General features: G+C 34.7%; 2 protein-coding genes across 3 annotated transcripts in view; one reads left to right on the forward strand and one right to left on the reverse strand.

The window, feature by feature from the left end:
* The window catches only part of Adsl (adenylosuccinate lyase), a 647432-nt gene that overhangs the window by 333090 nt on the left and 299356 nt on the right, over positions 1-14986 (reverse strand). The window lies entirely within an intron of this gene.
* LOC145663801 (uncharacterized) overlaps positions 1-14986 on the forward strand; it is a 103273-nt gene that overhangs the window by 27118 nt on the left and 61169 nt on the right. Inside the window, exon 3 of the mRNA XM_081729890.1 lies at positions 12361-12501. Within this exon, the coding sequence (XP_081586016.1) occupies positions 12361-12501 (141 nt within the window). The remainder of the gene's footprint in view (positions 1-12360; positions 12502-14986) is intronic.

Consider the following 14986-nt stretch of genomic DNA (forward strand, 5'->3'; position numbering starts at 1 on the left):
ATTTTATTGGAAGTACTTGGTATTTACAGAAAGTAATCTGATCCTTAGAATTTCGAGAAGGCAGCAAATAAGAAACAGAAGATGGAAATGATGATATACAAGATATGGACAGCGTTGAGCCTTCATAAGTATTTCATCCTGCATGTATCAATTACGTTGAGTGTTTACCATTCATTGTTAAATTGTACTTATTTTGAACGTTAGAATCCTCGTGGGTTAGAAACACTACGAAAAGCCCCCCCTCTCTCCGTTGTCACCGTCTTAACCACTAATGTTCTTCTTACCCTTCCAAGGTCATAGCTCATGCTATATACCTCTTGGCTTGCCTGTAGGCTACGAAAAGTACATGCCGTTTAATCCTTTCATTGGAAAGCGCGGTTGCACCGTACAAACATCGGTGTTTAGTTTCATTTGTCAGATCTGGTACAAATATCGGTCCTTTCTTCTGACTTTTCAGAAAGAGCATGAGAACTGGTTCTAGATTTTTCTTACTTTTAAAAAGCGGATCCACTTTTACCTTACATAAAGGACTAACACAAGATTAACTGTAGTTTCTTGACATATCAGAACCGGTTCTGGTCTTTTTTTCATTTTCCAGAATCAGTTGCACAACCACTTCGTAATAAATCAAACAGGTTCTTGAACTGGTTCCTGAACCATGGTCAAAACTCAGAACTGGTTTCGAGAGCGGTTCTTAAATGTAGGAAATATGTTGAACCTACTGGTTCTGGGAGCGGATCTTAAAAGTTCAGAAACCAATGGAACCGGTTCTGGGAGCGGTTTATAAAGTTAACAATAGAACTGGTTCTGAAAGCGGTTCTTAAATTCAACAAAACAATGAAACCGGTCTTAACTTTAGCATGGGTTCTCGGTTCTTGAACCGGTTCTGGAACAAAGAGAGTGGTTCTTTTTCCATCCCTAGTTATTACACGTTACGTGACATTGTGAGAAAGAGTGTAAGGAAGCTAGTAGTGTTTGTCTGACCTTTTAATCTCATGTAGTTTTCTTATTTTAAGGATTTGGTGCGTAAACGACGAGCACTGGTGCAGTGACGGCTACTGGTGTTTTTACCTTAAGACCAAAGTCCGGAATGAGCAATTAAATCAGTCTCTAAAATATTACAGTATATATTTTAAATGTTATCCTTTTTTAAATGTTAAAATTCATTTAACACCGCTGCTCATATTTTATTTAAGAAATATAAACCACTAATGTAACAGAGGATATTCGAGTTTCGACTTCGAGTCCTGGTGCCTTGTATAATTTTGCAACACCGAACGCACATCGAGAATATGTACCTTGGTTTAAATAAGAGAAGAAAGAACCACGAATGTATTTGTGTATAGCACAAAGAAAATATAGCCTATAATATACTTGTATGTAAAGTAGAAAAAAAAATGATTAGGTTTCTGCTTTAATAAGACAAAAAATATTTTTAAAAAATGTTAAAAATCATTGAGATGTTTGGTCGGTATATTCATATTTCGGCATTTTCGATTTTCGGTATTTCGGTTTCTTGATACATTGAAATTTCAGTATGAGTAATACTGAAATTTATGTTATTAAAACCACAGTTACATATTTCGGTATTACAGCCCTACAACGTAGAACACTTAGTATGCCTTCACATTAGATCCTGTGAGATGCAGCTGCTATAGTGCTCCCAAAATGTCTTGAGCCGTGGCAAAAATGTGAACTAAAGCTCACACCTGCTACACACCCACGTGTCGAACCAATAAGGGTTCAGCTGTTGCTAAGCGAGAGAGCCTTAGCGAAAGGGAGTGGAATTCCTTCAGCCGATAGCAGTGTTTGGAATAGAAGACTAGGTATCAAGTCAATGCAGTATATCTTTAGTTTTACATTGTCTTAAATGCACGCCTTCACACACGCGCTTCGGTGCAAGTTAGCCGTGGCTCTGAGCTGCTATGAAGATCTCCCCGCCAGTAGCCGGCTCGAGCGGGCTGCTGGCGGGGAAGAAAATAACATGCAGTCTTATGAGAGCCCTTCACATATGAGCGAGAACTCAGTTGGAATGGAGAAATGTGTACATATATTTGATATTGAATTTTTTTCTCTTTTTAATGTTACTCTGATGAAATGCACACTTTATACTATTATACAGTTCGTTAATCGAAGATACAGACCTCCTGAAGTAATTGAAAAATTTTATTTCATCTTTTCTCAGTTTAGGAAACAGAGTGTTACAATGATAACCTGTATTTACGTTATTTCATTTAATATGTAGGGCAGAAGTGCTTTAATATATGCACTTGTAATACAATATTCTCATGGATAATCTTACTTTGAAGATGTTATATTTTCCGTCGATATATATCAATGTTTGTTGATTCGTTGTTAAGGGTAATAGTACGGTTACTATGATAACAGTTCCGTTGCCAGACTTGTTTATATATGTTTGTTAAAAATACAAGGTGTCCAATATCGTACAATGCAACCCGGAGTTTGGGATAGTATAACTTTTGAACCGGAAGCAGTACATAAATAATGGTTATACCAAAATGAAGCCTTGTTCGTGCCTATAATTTTAAATTACGAAGCAACGATTGAAGTGCACTAGGAACCAAACAGTGTTTCCAGATGTAACCGAAGGTGCAAATCAAGTTTTTTAGAAATCACGTCAATTGACTCATACGTATAGATGTTCTGTCGTTAATTTTCAGTTTGTTTAGTTGGAGTGGCTTGGAAACTAGGGAACAGAAAAAGAATTTTTCATTCCTACCGATAACTAATCGGGTGAGACCTTTGTAAGGGGTAACTAGGGAAATCGTAATTTTCTGAATTGGCAACACTGCCGATGTTTCAGAGCTAGCATCAGAAGGTGTGTTAAGGATCTGTCTACACTATGCAATTCCTGAAAACAATGAAAAACAAACTTTGAAATTATCATGATAAAAATTTTACTTACGTGCACCCGGCAATGCTGCTATTCATTTCTATGGAGCTGCTTAAAGCAAGAGGTATACAAGAATCCTCGAACTATACAAGACCTAGAAACAAACATTCGCAGTGGCACTGAGAACATTAACACTTTTACTCTTCGAGGAGCGCGGTGGCTCAGTGGTAGAGCGTTCACCTCCGGTACTTGGGGTCACTGGTTCGATCCCAGGTGGACTTTGTGGTGGACAAACATCGTGCTCGTGGGTTTTCTCGGGGTTCTCCCATTTCCTCCCACTTTATTCATTCCACCATTTCATTCATTTCTCATAATCACCGTCTCCTTTAGCCTAACCGGCATAAACGTGGGACGTAAAACTGAAACATTTCATTTCATTTACTTTACTTTTACTCTTCGTAAAGTTGCTGCCAACATGGTGAAACGTGTGAACCTATGTTTGAATCAAAACGAGGGGCACTTCCAGCATCAGCTGTAGAACTGTAGAACAATTCATTTCGTGATGAATAGCAGTGTTGCCGGGTGCATGGAAGTAAAAGTTTTATAACAATTTCAAAGTTTGTTTTCCATTGTTTTCAGGAATTGTGTAATGTAGACAGATCCTTAACAAACTGTTTGATGCACTGAAACATCAGCAATATTGCTAATTCTGAATGTTAATTTATGAAAACTACGATTTTGCTAGCTACCCCTTACAGAGGCCTTATCCGATTGGTTATCGGTGGAAATAAAAAAAAAATCCTCTCCATAGCTTCCAAGCTACTCCAACTATACAAACTGAAAATCATAACTCATACATATGGGTGTTCTGTCGTTAGTCAATTTATGTGATTTGTTAAAAAAAACTTTCGGTTACATCTGGCAACACTGTGTGGTTCCTAGTGTACTTCAATGTAAATTTTTCTAGTTTAAAATTATATGCATGAACAAGGCTTCATTTTTTATAACGACTATTTGTGTATCGCTTCCGGTTCAAAAGTTATACTATTCCAAACTCCGGGTTGCATTGCATATTGGACACCCTGTACAATGCAAGAGGACGTCATGTTATTATGCAGAAATGCACGGGCGTCAATTCCACCGGGGACGTATGCCCCCAAAATATTTGTAAAACGGTTTTCGTCCCCCTCAATATTTCAAGCATCTGAGGTGAACTATGACCCAAAAGAGGCTGAAGCATGTAGCAGTTAGCTACAAAGTGGGTATTAAAAAAGGATCAGAAAAAATTGTTTCCAACTGTGAAAAAAGCCAGTTAGTTTTTGGCCCTATGAAGATGAAGGTGGAGTAAAGTGTAAAGGAACAAATTGTTTTTGTTTAGATAGCGAGCAACGAAGATAATTTAATTTAGCTACAAAATAATAATAATAATAATTTAAAAATAACGATAATTTTCAACTAATTTTTGAAAACACATTATTGATGCTCTGTAGGCTTTTATATTAGTTTTGAAACGGAAAATTTTCCGATTCATTAAAGCATACTCCACTTATTCCTACATCGTTGTTTAGCCGTGATATGAGGTGGAAAATTTTCTTCTATATTTTTCCGGAAAATTTTTCGTTCTTAACAAATATCAATGATCAAGTAACAGTTCCTTAGTATTCATAAAATTGATTAAAATTATGTATAGAAATGTTAAAAAGTGAAAGATCGTTTAAAGAATCTGAAAATTTTCATGGCTGAGACAATTTTCAGTACTATGTAGGAACAAGTGAAACAATTTTTCATGAATCGAAATATTTTCTGTCTTGTATGGAAAAATTGAAGAAGTTTTTATGAGCCGGAAAATTTACATCATTTTGAAGCAAAAAGTAAAACAACTTTTTGTGAATCTGAAAGTTTTATTGCTCTGTAGAAACAAATGAAAGGAATTTTCATGAATCGGAGAATTTTCACCACGAGGTAGAAATAAGTGAAAAAAACTTTTCATAATCCGGACAATTTTGAATATTATGTATAGTGGTTTGGTGGAAAATTTTCCACTATATTTAACAGCACATTCAGCTATAAAATTCAATTCCTGTGGAGGAAAGTTAGGCAGCAAGAAATTATCATTTTCCAATTAGCTTTCGGAAACTAGAACATTTTCTAATATTTCAAGTTGAGAAGTAAAAATATACAGTGTTTCTTTCTTTCTCTCTCTCTCTCTCTCTCTCTCTGCGTGTCTGTGTATAAAGTGCAGGGAACATACATAGAGTTCGTAGAGAACAAATTTCCCATTCCAATATTTAAAATGTGACAAGAAATTGAAAACAAACCTTTGTGAATTTATCAATTTCAGAAACAGAAAATTCCACTACTTTTTCACATGTAGGCCTGCCTATGTAATGAAATAACTACATTAAAGTTCCTTATGAAGATTATGAAAATTATTTTCTGTTACAAAAATAATCTTCAGAAACTGATTTTATTGTCTTTAACACTCGTAAGTCATAATTTCAATATTGGAATTTCGTATAATCAACATCTTAGAGCAGATATTGTATTGTAAAACTACCATTATTATGAATAAAAATGTATTAGAAATAATGACGATTCGATAGAAGTACATACATATATATAAAAGAATTTTATTTATTTATTTATTTTTGTAAATTAAAATGAAATTACTTGTTGCTTTTAGAACGCAGCGCTAATAGTGCTGCTTTTTATGTTTCTTTTATTATTTTATTGGAAGAACAATTACACAAAACAGCTTCCTTATTAATTATATTTCACTTTCTCTTGTGAATGAATATATGAATAAATTAATCTTTATGTTCAGAAAAAGGTAAGTATTTGCTTTCATGAGTTACTTAAACTCGAATTTTGGGCAGTCAAAAATTTACAGTAGGCACTTTATATTACATCTATTTATTTATAAATGTTGGAGTATGTAAATCTATAAAAGTAGTAAGCTATGAGAAAACCGTCTTATGCGTATTAATCTGACGAAATCTAATATTGTAAGATCAAAGGTGGATTCTGAGGGAAGAACGCATCGAAGTTTTTGAAACATTCTTGAAATGAAGAATCGTTAGATTTTCACTTCATGAAACTTTTAAAGAGAATATTTATTACCAATAAATTTTACGGCTAAACAACGATGTGGGAATAAGTGGAGTATGTTTTTATGAATCGGAAAATATTCATGACTTTTAATAAATTGAAATTTTAAATAACAGAATGGGATATTTGTACTCTACGACCTCAATGTATGTTCTCTGCACTTTGCGCACGCACGCACACACACACACACACATACACACACACACACACACACACACACACACACACACACAGACAGAGAGAGAGAGAGAGAGAGAGAGAGAGAGAGAGAGAGAGAGAGAGGAGTTGAATTGAGTTGGTTTTGAGTTTAACGTCCCTTTCAGCAGCAAGACTATATAAGACGGGACCAACTGATTAACGTGGAATCCGAACTACATGAGCTCCCGCTGGGAATCGAAGCCAGATCTTCCATGCCAAAGGCGTGTATGCTAACCGCTTAGCAACGAAGGAGCTCGCAGATGAAGAGAGAGAGAGAAACACAATGTAAAAATTTTACTTCCCACTAGTGTTGTAAATAGAAAAAAAACGGTTCGTATTTTTTCAGAAATGTACGTTTTTTTTTAGAAAAAAAAACATTGCCTCTCGTTTTTTTCTAAATTTCGTTTTTTTTTCAAACAGTCATTTGTAATGCATCTTACGTCTATTTAAGTATGAAATATTTTTATGTAGGTGTAATCACCGTAAAATGCAACATAAATTAAACGCTAGATACTGATACGCTACAAATATTTTACAAGTTACATGAATACCATACCTATTAACAATTCGGGCTTCAGCAGTTTTCATCAATATCAACTAAGAAATAAAAGTAGAAATGAAATTTTGTTTTTTCGCGAATGCAGGCCTTTAATAAGTACGAAAATAATGTCACGAACAGTATAAAATTCCAATACCTTGTCTAAAGGTAAAAACTAATACTAATTTGCCTAATAGTATTTTTCTAAATGTCATATATAAATAATTTGTCGACTAGATATATATGATATGCAGAGCCGGCTCTACCATATATGCAGTGGCGTATTTACGATTTTGTTTCGAGAGGGCCTTTGCTAACTTTCGGGGGGATTTGCCTGAAAATGTGAAAATTCTGCAAGATATTTCATATACTTTACTATAGTAAGTAAGATTTCGGGGGGGCCTAAGCCCAGAGCCCCCCTAAATACGCCACTGTATATATGCAACACGTGCATTTGTGTGGAACGGCAAGCTTAGATGGTCCGGCAAAATCTGTCATAAGTATATTATTTAAATTAAATATTTCTTGTTGGAAACAGACTTCATGATGATGGTAGTTACATTTATTAAGCTGATCTTCTATTTGAATACAACATTCATAAATTATGTTTAGGTTGCATTAGTTTAAGGCCACATGGACAATGCTAAAGCAAATGGTCGAACAAATCCGAGCACAAATTGCTTGATTGTTGTCAAATGCAAGAATTCAATTCTCGAATAGTAGTGAATATCTGTTCCATTTAGTAAGTTATCACAGTTTTGATATGAAAGTAGTCTTGTTTTTGTCAGAAGCAAGTTCCTTATCATTGAAGATACAAACAAGTTTTTTTAAAAAAATGTTAGAAGATGTAGAAGAAAAATCAAGAAATAAAGATAAAAGAGCTAGTTGCACTGGAATTGGAAACTGATACATTGAGATTGAAGCTCGATAGTGAATTCTATAAAAAGGATTACCATCTTTCCTCTGCAGGTGTGTTTGCTTTATCTTTCACTATCATAATAGATTAACATTTAAAAAAAAACAGACACAACGGAATTGCATTTTTAGTAAGTATTTAAGCCTTTCTAAGTGCGACTGCACTTACCCTCACCTTCATTGTTCATGCTGGAGTAACATACTTAAAATCATGACTTCTAAGATTTGTTCTTTCTGGAGAAAGGGGGAGGCGGCAAATTATGCCATTCCACGAGGCGACAAATTGACTAGGACCTGAATATAGGATGACTCAATTTGAAGTAATGCAGGGTGTTTCAAAATTAATATTAGAGTCTTGAAACTTTGTAGTATCTATTAAAATTAACTTACAATTATAAATATTATATCAAATGAAAGAGCAACTCAAACAGTTTTGTACGGAAGCATGTACATGCATTGTTTCTTCTGTCTGCCGTTAGAAAGAGCAAGTATCAAAGATGGAGACTAGAGAGCAGAAAGCTTTTTGTGTTTTAATAAAGACTGAATCTGTACAGTGCAACCGTCTGTGTGAAGAATATTAAGGAGGCGCTTGCAACTACGCTCTTATCGTTTGCAGTTGCTACAAGTCTAAAGCCTACAGACTACGGTTTACGTGCCAATTTCGCAAGTGAAATATTGCTGCATAACAATGAAGATTTTCTGGATCGTGTCCTCGTCAGTGATAAATCGACATTTCACCTAAGAGCTAACGTGAACACTCATAATGTTTGCATCTGGCCGTCAGCAAATCCTCAGGAGATGGTACAGTTGAAACGAGACTCCCCTAAATTGAATGTGTTTTGTGACATATGGCAGAAAGTTTATGGGCCTTTCTCGCCTATCGACTAGATGTGTGCCGTGTGACGAATGAATCTCACATTGAACACTTGTAGCAAAGACTGTTTGAGGTGCTCTTTTACTTGATGCATTGCTTATAATTGTACGTAAAATGTAATAAGTACTACGAAGACTTAAAACCCCAAAATTTATTTTGAAACACCCTACATTTCTCACCAACAGTGTTGGAACTAAGCTGTAAAAAGGAGAGAAAATTTTCCTTATAAAGTTATTGTTTACAACGATATTATTATTAGTCGAGACTATAACCACAACAACAACACGAGTTAGTAGTCAAAAAAATGTAATTAAATGTATACTCGGTGGCCCAGGTGGCCAAAGTGGCACACACGGATGTGTCACTTGTTTAATCCGCTCCAGTGTGAACACTAATTAAGATATCGGGATATTATTCTTTCAAAATGTGGTTGGACTATAGTTTATCATATTAATTTCTTTTTCTTCTGGTGTCGAATTTCCTTCTCAAATTTCACCTCAGTCAAAAATTCGAGAATTTTCTAATTTCGAATTTCCTTTACTTTTTTTTCCTGTAGGCCTAGCTTCCTTCGTTGTAGAAAGACATCCTTAAGACTTGCAAGGTAGATACCTCGGATGGATACCTAACTGTTGACATCAATTGGACGGGCCTGCGCACACTGTTGCCAATTAGGGAATTAAAAATTCTCCTATATTTGGGCAAAAAATTAACAAACGAAAGTACAGATCGTTACAATGGGGTAATTAGGGGACGCACGTAAAATTCGTATTTAGGTTCTAGCCCTTGATTTTTCTAGTTTTCCCTTACTTTTCTGTTTACCGTAATATATTTTTGGTAATTAGAAGCTTTGTTCCTTAAATATCGCCACAATACTTGTAGAATATATTAGTGGTGTACCAGTGTTTAACTTAAGATAGTTTGCGTCAATTCCAGATTTTAGGGGGAAATTTTGGAAAAATTATATGTTTTGTCTCTATCATTTCCCTCTTGTTGGCTATATCGGAACAAACGTACCAGTATCTGGAAGTCTCGTCTTTGCTCTACACAACGCACTATAGAAAGTTTCAATAGGATAATTAGGGGAAGTACAGTTGCGGTTTACAGTGGACCTTGTTCTCTAATTGGAAAGATAATTGTGATTTTTTTAAAGGTAGAATGATATATTTTTTATTGACATGCTTACTTTATTAGATATCGTCACAATACTTGTAGGATGCATTAGAGCGATACCAAAGCTTATTTTAAGATAGTTTGTGTGTGTCTGATAGTAGTGTTGCTAGCTACAAAAAAATTTTAATTCCAGATTTTAGGGGCAAATTTTGGAAAAAATTACCATTTTTATTTCTGTTATTTCCTTCTTGTTGGCTACATTCGAACAAATGTACCAGTGTCTAACAGACTCATCCTTAACCTACACAGCGCACTATAAAAAGTTTTACTAGAATAATTAAGGGAAGTACAGTTGAGGTTTATAATAAACCATGTTCTGGAAATGGTAAGAATATGGTGAATTTCTGAGGTAGAATGAGATTTTTTTTTTAATTTCATGCTTACTTTGTTATATATCGCCATGATACTTGTAGGATATATTCTTGGAGCACTACGGTTTATTTTCAGATAGTTTTCGTCTGTCTGATGGCGGCGTTTCTAGCCAAAACAATTAATTCCCGCTATTAGGTGAAAAATTAGGAAAATTTCCATTTTCCTCTCTATTATTACCCTCTTACTGGCTACATTGAAACAAACGTACCACTACCTGAAAGCTTCCTCTTTGCCCTACAGAACGCACCATAAAAAGTTTCAATAGGATAATTAGAGAAGCTGTACCCCGGCATATTTGATTTTTGCTTCTGAGGCTCAAAATTTTATGTGTATGACAGAATTTTTTCTTTCGCTCTTTGAATGGAAGCCAGCGACTTCAGGATTTCACTGTAGCAGCAGTGGTGCTAGATACAAAAATTTTTGAAATTCGGTTAGGGAATTTTTTGTAAATTTTCACCCCTACATTTCCCTCAGTAATTTCCCGCCAGTTGGCAACACTGCAATACAACTTACACCAAAAAACAGCCACATCCATTTTCTTAAAAACAAGGCCTTAACCATATCAATCGAATGAATAGTTTTTGAGCAATAAGTCACTAACTGGAAATGTAGGAAAACGCCAAAAATGACCTGGGGCCGAAAGGAATAATCACACAATTTTGCTCGTATAGGTTGAAAGAAACAAACGATTTGTAAGTTACGAGGGCTTCGACTCAAGTTCTGTTGATTATTTCAATAATCTGCAACATAAATCAATAAATAATAGTTGCCAGAAAAAAAACAGATTTTTGAAAAAAAAAACATGAAAAAGAACGGTGTTTTTTATTGAAAAAAAACTTCACAGAAAAAAAACCGTTTTTTTACAACACTACTTCCCACCTTGAAATATTAGAAAATTTTCCGGTTCCCGAAAGATAATTGGAAAATTATAATTTGTTGCTGACTAACTTTCCTCTACAGAAATTCAATTTTGTAGCTGAATGTGTAGTTAAATATAATGGAAAATTTTCCACCTAACATCATTATACATAATATTAAAAATTGTCCGGATTATGAAAAGTTTTCGCACTTGTTTCTACATCGTGATGAAAATTTTCCGATCTATGAAAATTCCTTTCACTTGTTTCTACAGAGCAATAAAACTTCCCGATTCACAAAAAGTTGTTTTACTTTTTGCTTCAAAATGATGAAAACTTTCCGACTCATAAAAAAGTTTTCATTTCGGAAAATTTTCCGCAATTCCTCAGCAATCATAAAATTGGTTGAATTCATGTACAGAAATGTTAAAAAGTGAAAGATCGTTTAAAGAATCTGAAAATTTTCATGGCTCAGACAATTTTCAGTATTATGTAGGAACAAGTGAAACAATTTTTTATGAATCGAAATATTTTCTGTCTTATATAAAAAAACTGAAGAACTTTTCCACCTCACATCATTACTTACAGGCCTAAAAAACCTGTTTTCAAAACTATTGTTTCTGAGTATTCACTTTTTCACACTTTATCATTATTTTGACATATCAGTGTCGTTTAACTAGAATTGTAAAACAAGGTTGAATTTTACCTTTTGAATAAACAAACAAACTGTAAAGTGTATGTGTTTCTTTAAGTACTACATTTAAAAAATATATCAAAGGTAAAAATAAAACAGTTTCTGTTTGCTTTTTAAGTCAAAAATGCTTTAAAATGCAATGTACGAATACCATTTTTAAGAAAAAAATTCCAGGAAGGACTACCGGACTCCGCTTTCCTGAGGGTATTCCATACAGCCCGGTAGTCTATCCCCATTAAGTTTATGTGCTGTTGCCGCCTATGCAGAAGTGTACTGAATCGCTGTGAAATAAATAACAAGTATTCTGAAATATACTCCACTTAAATGATTGCAAATAGTGTGTAATCAACATATACTTATCGTAGTAAGTAGCAGTTATATTTATATATGAGTTATACTACAAAATGAAACCGAACTCAGGCAAAATAAAACGTTTGTTATACTGTAAAATGAACATTCTTCCAGTCTTGATCGATTTATAGGATAAATCCACATTCAATTATATCTTCTTTTCCTTTTTTTTCTTCAATTTATCGCTAGGATTAAGCAGCACCTTCTTCTGACTCTAACATGGCTGCCATTTTGATATCACGATCTTTTGAGCGGCTCAGCAGTATTCAATGCCTTCAGAGTACAGGTTCACATGAGCGGCTCACAACATCTAATGTGAAAGCGCACTTAGAGACAATATATTGATTTAAATTCGAGACTCTCTTCATGTACTGACTTCCCGCCGCCACTCCAGAGATAATGCTTTTACTTTTAAAAATTTATTTCCAGGTTCTAGCAGTGGTGTGCACTATTCTTGTAGGAAATGGAGAGGGCCTTTTCACATTCGGTATATATACAGCATGCTCCTTCATTTTTGTTTGCATTTGGGTGGATACCTTATGGCATAAAGAGGAATTGCCAGTAAAGACGGTAAGCAGACATCCCAATCTTTTTAAGTAACTCTGTACGTATGTTATATTTTTACTCTTTACCAAACATTGTTAGGGTCATCAAGTCTAGGAGGCTTCGGTAGGCAGGTCATGCAGCTAGAATGGAAGAAAGTAAAAACCCTTTCAAAGTCTTGACTGGAAGACCAATCGGAAAATGACCATTAGAAAGACCTAGGCGCAGATGGAAGGACAATATTAAGATGGATCTTGCAGAATCAGGAATACAAAATAGAAATTGGATCCAGTTAGCTAAGGATAGAGCCAGTGGAGGGCTTTCGTGAACGCGGCATTGAACCTCCGGGTTCCATAGGCCATAGAGTGAGTTAGTTAAAAATAGCATATCAATTTTGAAGCGAGCGTCTACCACTCGACTCAATCAGCATTTGTTTGTTTGTCTGCTCAATGATAATCTCATAAGTCAAATCCTGTTTTATGAAATGAAATGAAATTTTTTAGTTTTCCGTCTCACGATTATGCCAGCTAGGCTAAAAGAGGCGGTGATGATGAGAAATGAATGAAATGGTGGAAGCGGGAGAACCCCGAGGAAACCCACGCACACGGTGTTCGTCCACCACAAAGTTCACTTGGCGGGAGTAGGGTTTGAACCCGGGACCCCATGCGCAAAATGTGAATGCTCTACCACTGAGCCACCGCGGCCTCCAAATCCAGTTTTAGTAGACGAACACAGTATGCGTGTTTTTTTCGATGTTCTCCAGTTTCCTTGCACTTTTATCATTCCACCAATATCATACATCTCATCAACACCCCTCCTTTGTCCACGACTAGCGACGGGCAGTGGGAATATTCCCGGTGGGAAGGAAAATAAAAAATGGAAATATTCCTGGGTTTTTCCCTGGCATATAAATTCCCGGGAAGGAATTTATTTCATTTTTTTAAATTTATCTTCCAAATTATAAAAACTGTATGACTAATTACTTTATTTTTATTTATTATGATTTACTTCTAAGTTTTAAATAATTTGGAGGTTAAAAAAATAAAATTTGTTGACGGTACTTTATATAACTAATAATATGATTTATTAGTTCCATTTCCATTTGCACTAAAAAGTAGGAACGTACTAATTTACAAATAATGAAAAGGAACCATTTTGTAATGTAGAAATTATGTAGAAATAGAGATGAAATACTATCAATCCACCCCGAACCACCGTTAGTAACAGACGTTGGTCTGTCTCCTGTCTCTGACTCGAATTTCTGAAGAGGTACTCGGACTTCCTTACATGTGAATTAACGCATGAAATTTCGAGAAATAGGTAGGAAGAAAGGTCGTGTGTGGCAATGTTACGTGCTAAATTATAAAGCCAGTGTCTTGCAAATTTTGTGAACATAAATATGTATGCGCAAATGTTGATGAATTGGTGAGACATGTATCTTCTGGCAGTTATCCAATCTAATTTGTTTATAACATTTAAAAAAAATGAATATGTTTATAATATCAGTAGTAGAGTGAAGTTTAGAAAATCCACTTACTTATAAATTTAAACTGTTTAGCGGCGTAAAAATATGTGGACTTACTATACCATTTTTTCCACATATTTACTTTCATAGAACACATTGTAAGTAAATATACATTTATGCGTACTCTCTAAATATAATAAAATATTAATAAAATAACACAATACCGTTCAGAATATATATTTTAAAGAATCCTCTGGAGACAACTGTAATAATATACTGTGATAAAAAACGAATTTAAGTTTGAAATCATAATGTAGTAATAGAATGCAATTTTCTTTGTGATTGTACATACATTCCCGGAAAAATTCCCATTTTGGGAATCTTCCCAGAAATTTTCCCTGCGGATATTCCCGAAAAATATCTTCCCGGGAATTTACCCATCACTATCCACGACACACAGTCATGGAACATAAAATTAAACCATTTTTCTGTATAATATAAATGAATAAATAAAAACATTAGACTTTATTAAAACATAGTTTATATTTTCTTAGGAGCATTCGGACCATCATTATCGGATGCAATTGAAATCGATCATGGAAAAGTAGGTAAAAAAGGAGTTCCCCTATTTCTAAGTTTGCTTATTGAAATAATACTAGGCTGAAATTTCCGTTCTTCGCACGGAGAGAATAAGTTTATGCGAAAAAAATATTATAATACTCTTCCTCCTTAGGATACGAATTTCAATGGAAGTTTAATGATAGAAAAATGACATAAATGTTGAAACACCCTATCTCCCTAGAACAGGTCCCTTAATCAAAGTAACATCATAAAAAACGGAGTTTAAAATGGGTACTGTGTTCGGAAAGTAATACTAAACGGGTCAGCTGTTTTCTGGCAGCAAATAGTATGGTTTCGACAATAATCTATCATTTTCCATACTTTAATTACCACACCTTCCTACTAGCCATGCCGACAGGGTCTGAACTTGGAGTTGAACGACTTCACGAGTATCACTATTCGTCTTATCGATCACGAAAAATAATA

This window comes from Thermobia domestica, chromosome 11, assembly GCF_964235325.1.
Source record: "Thermobia domestica chromosome 11, izTheDome1.hap1.1, whole genome shotgun sequence".
NCBI lineage: Eukaryota > Metazoa > Arthropoda > Insecta > Zygentoma > Lepismatidae > Thermobia > Thermobia domestica.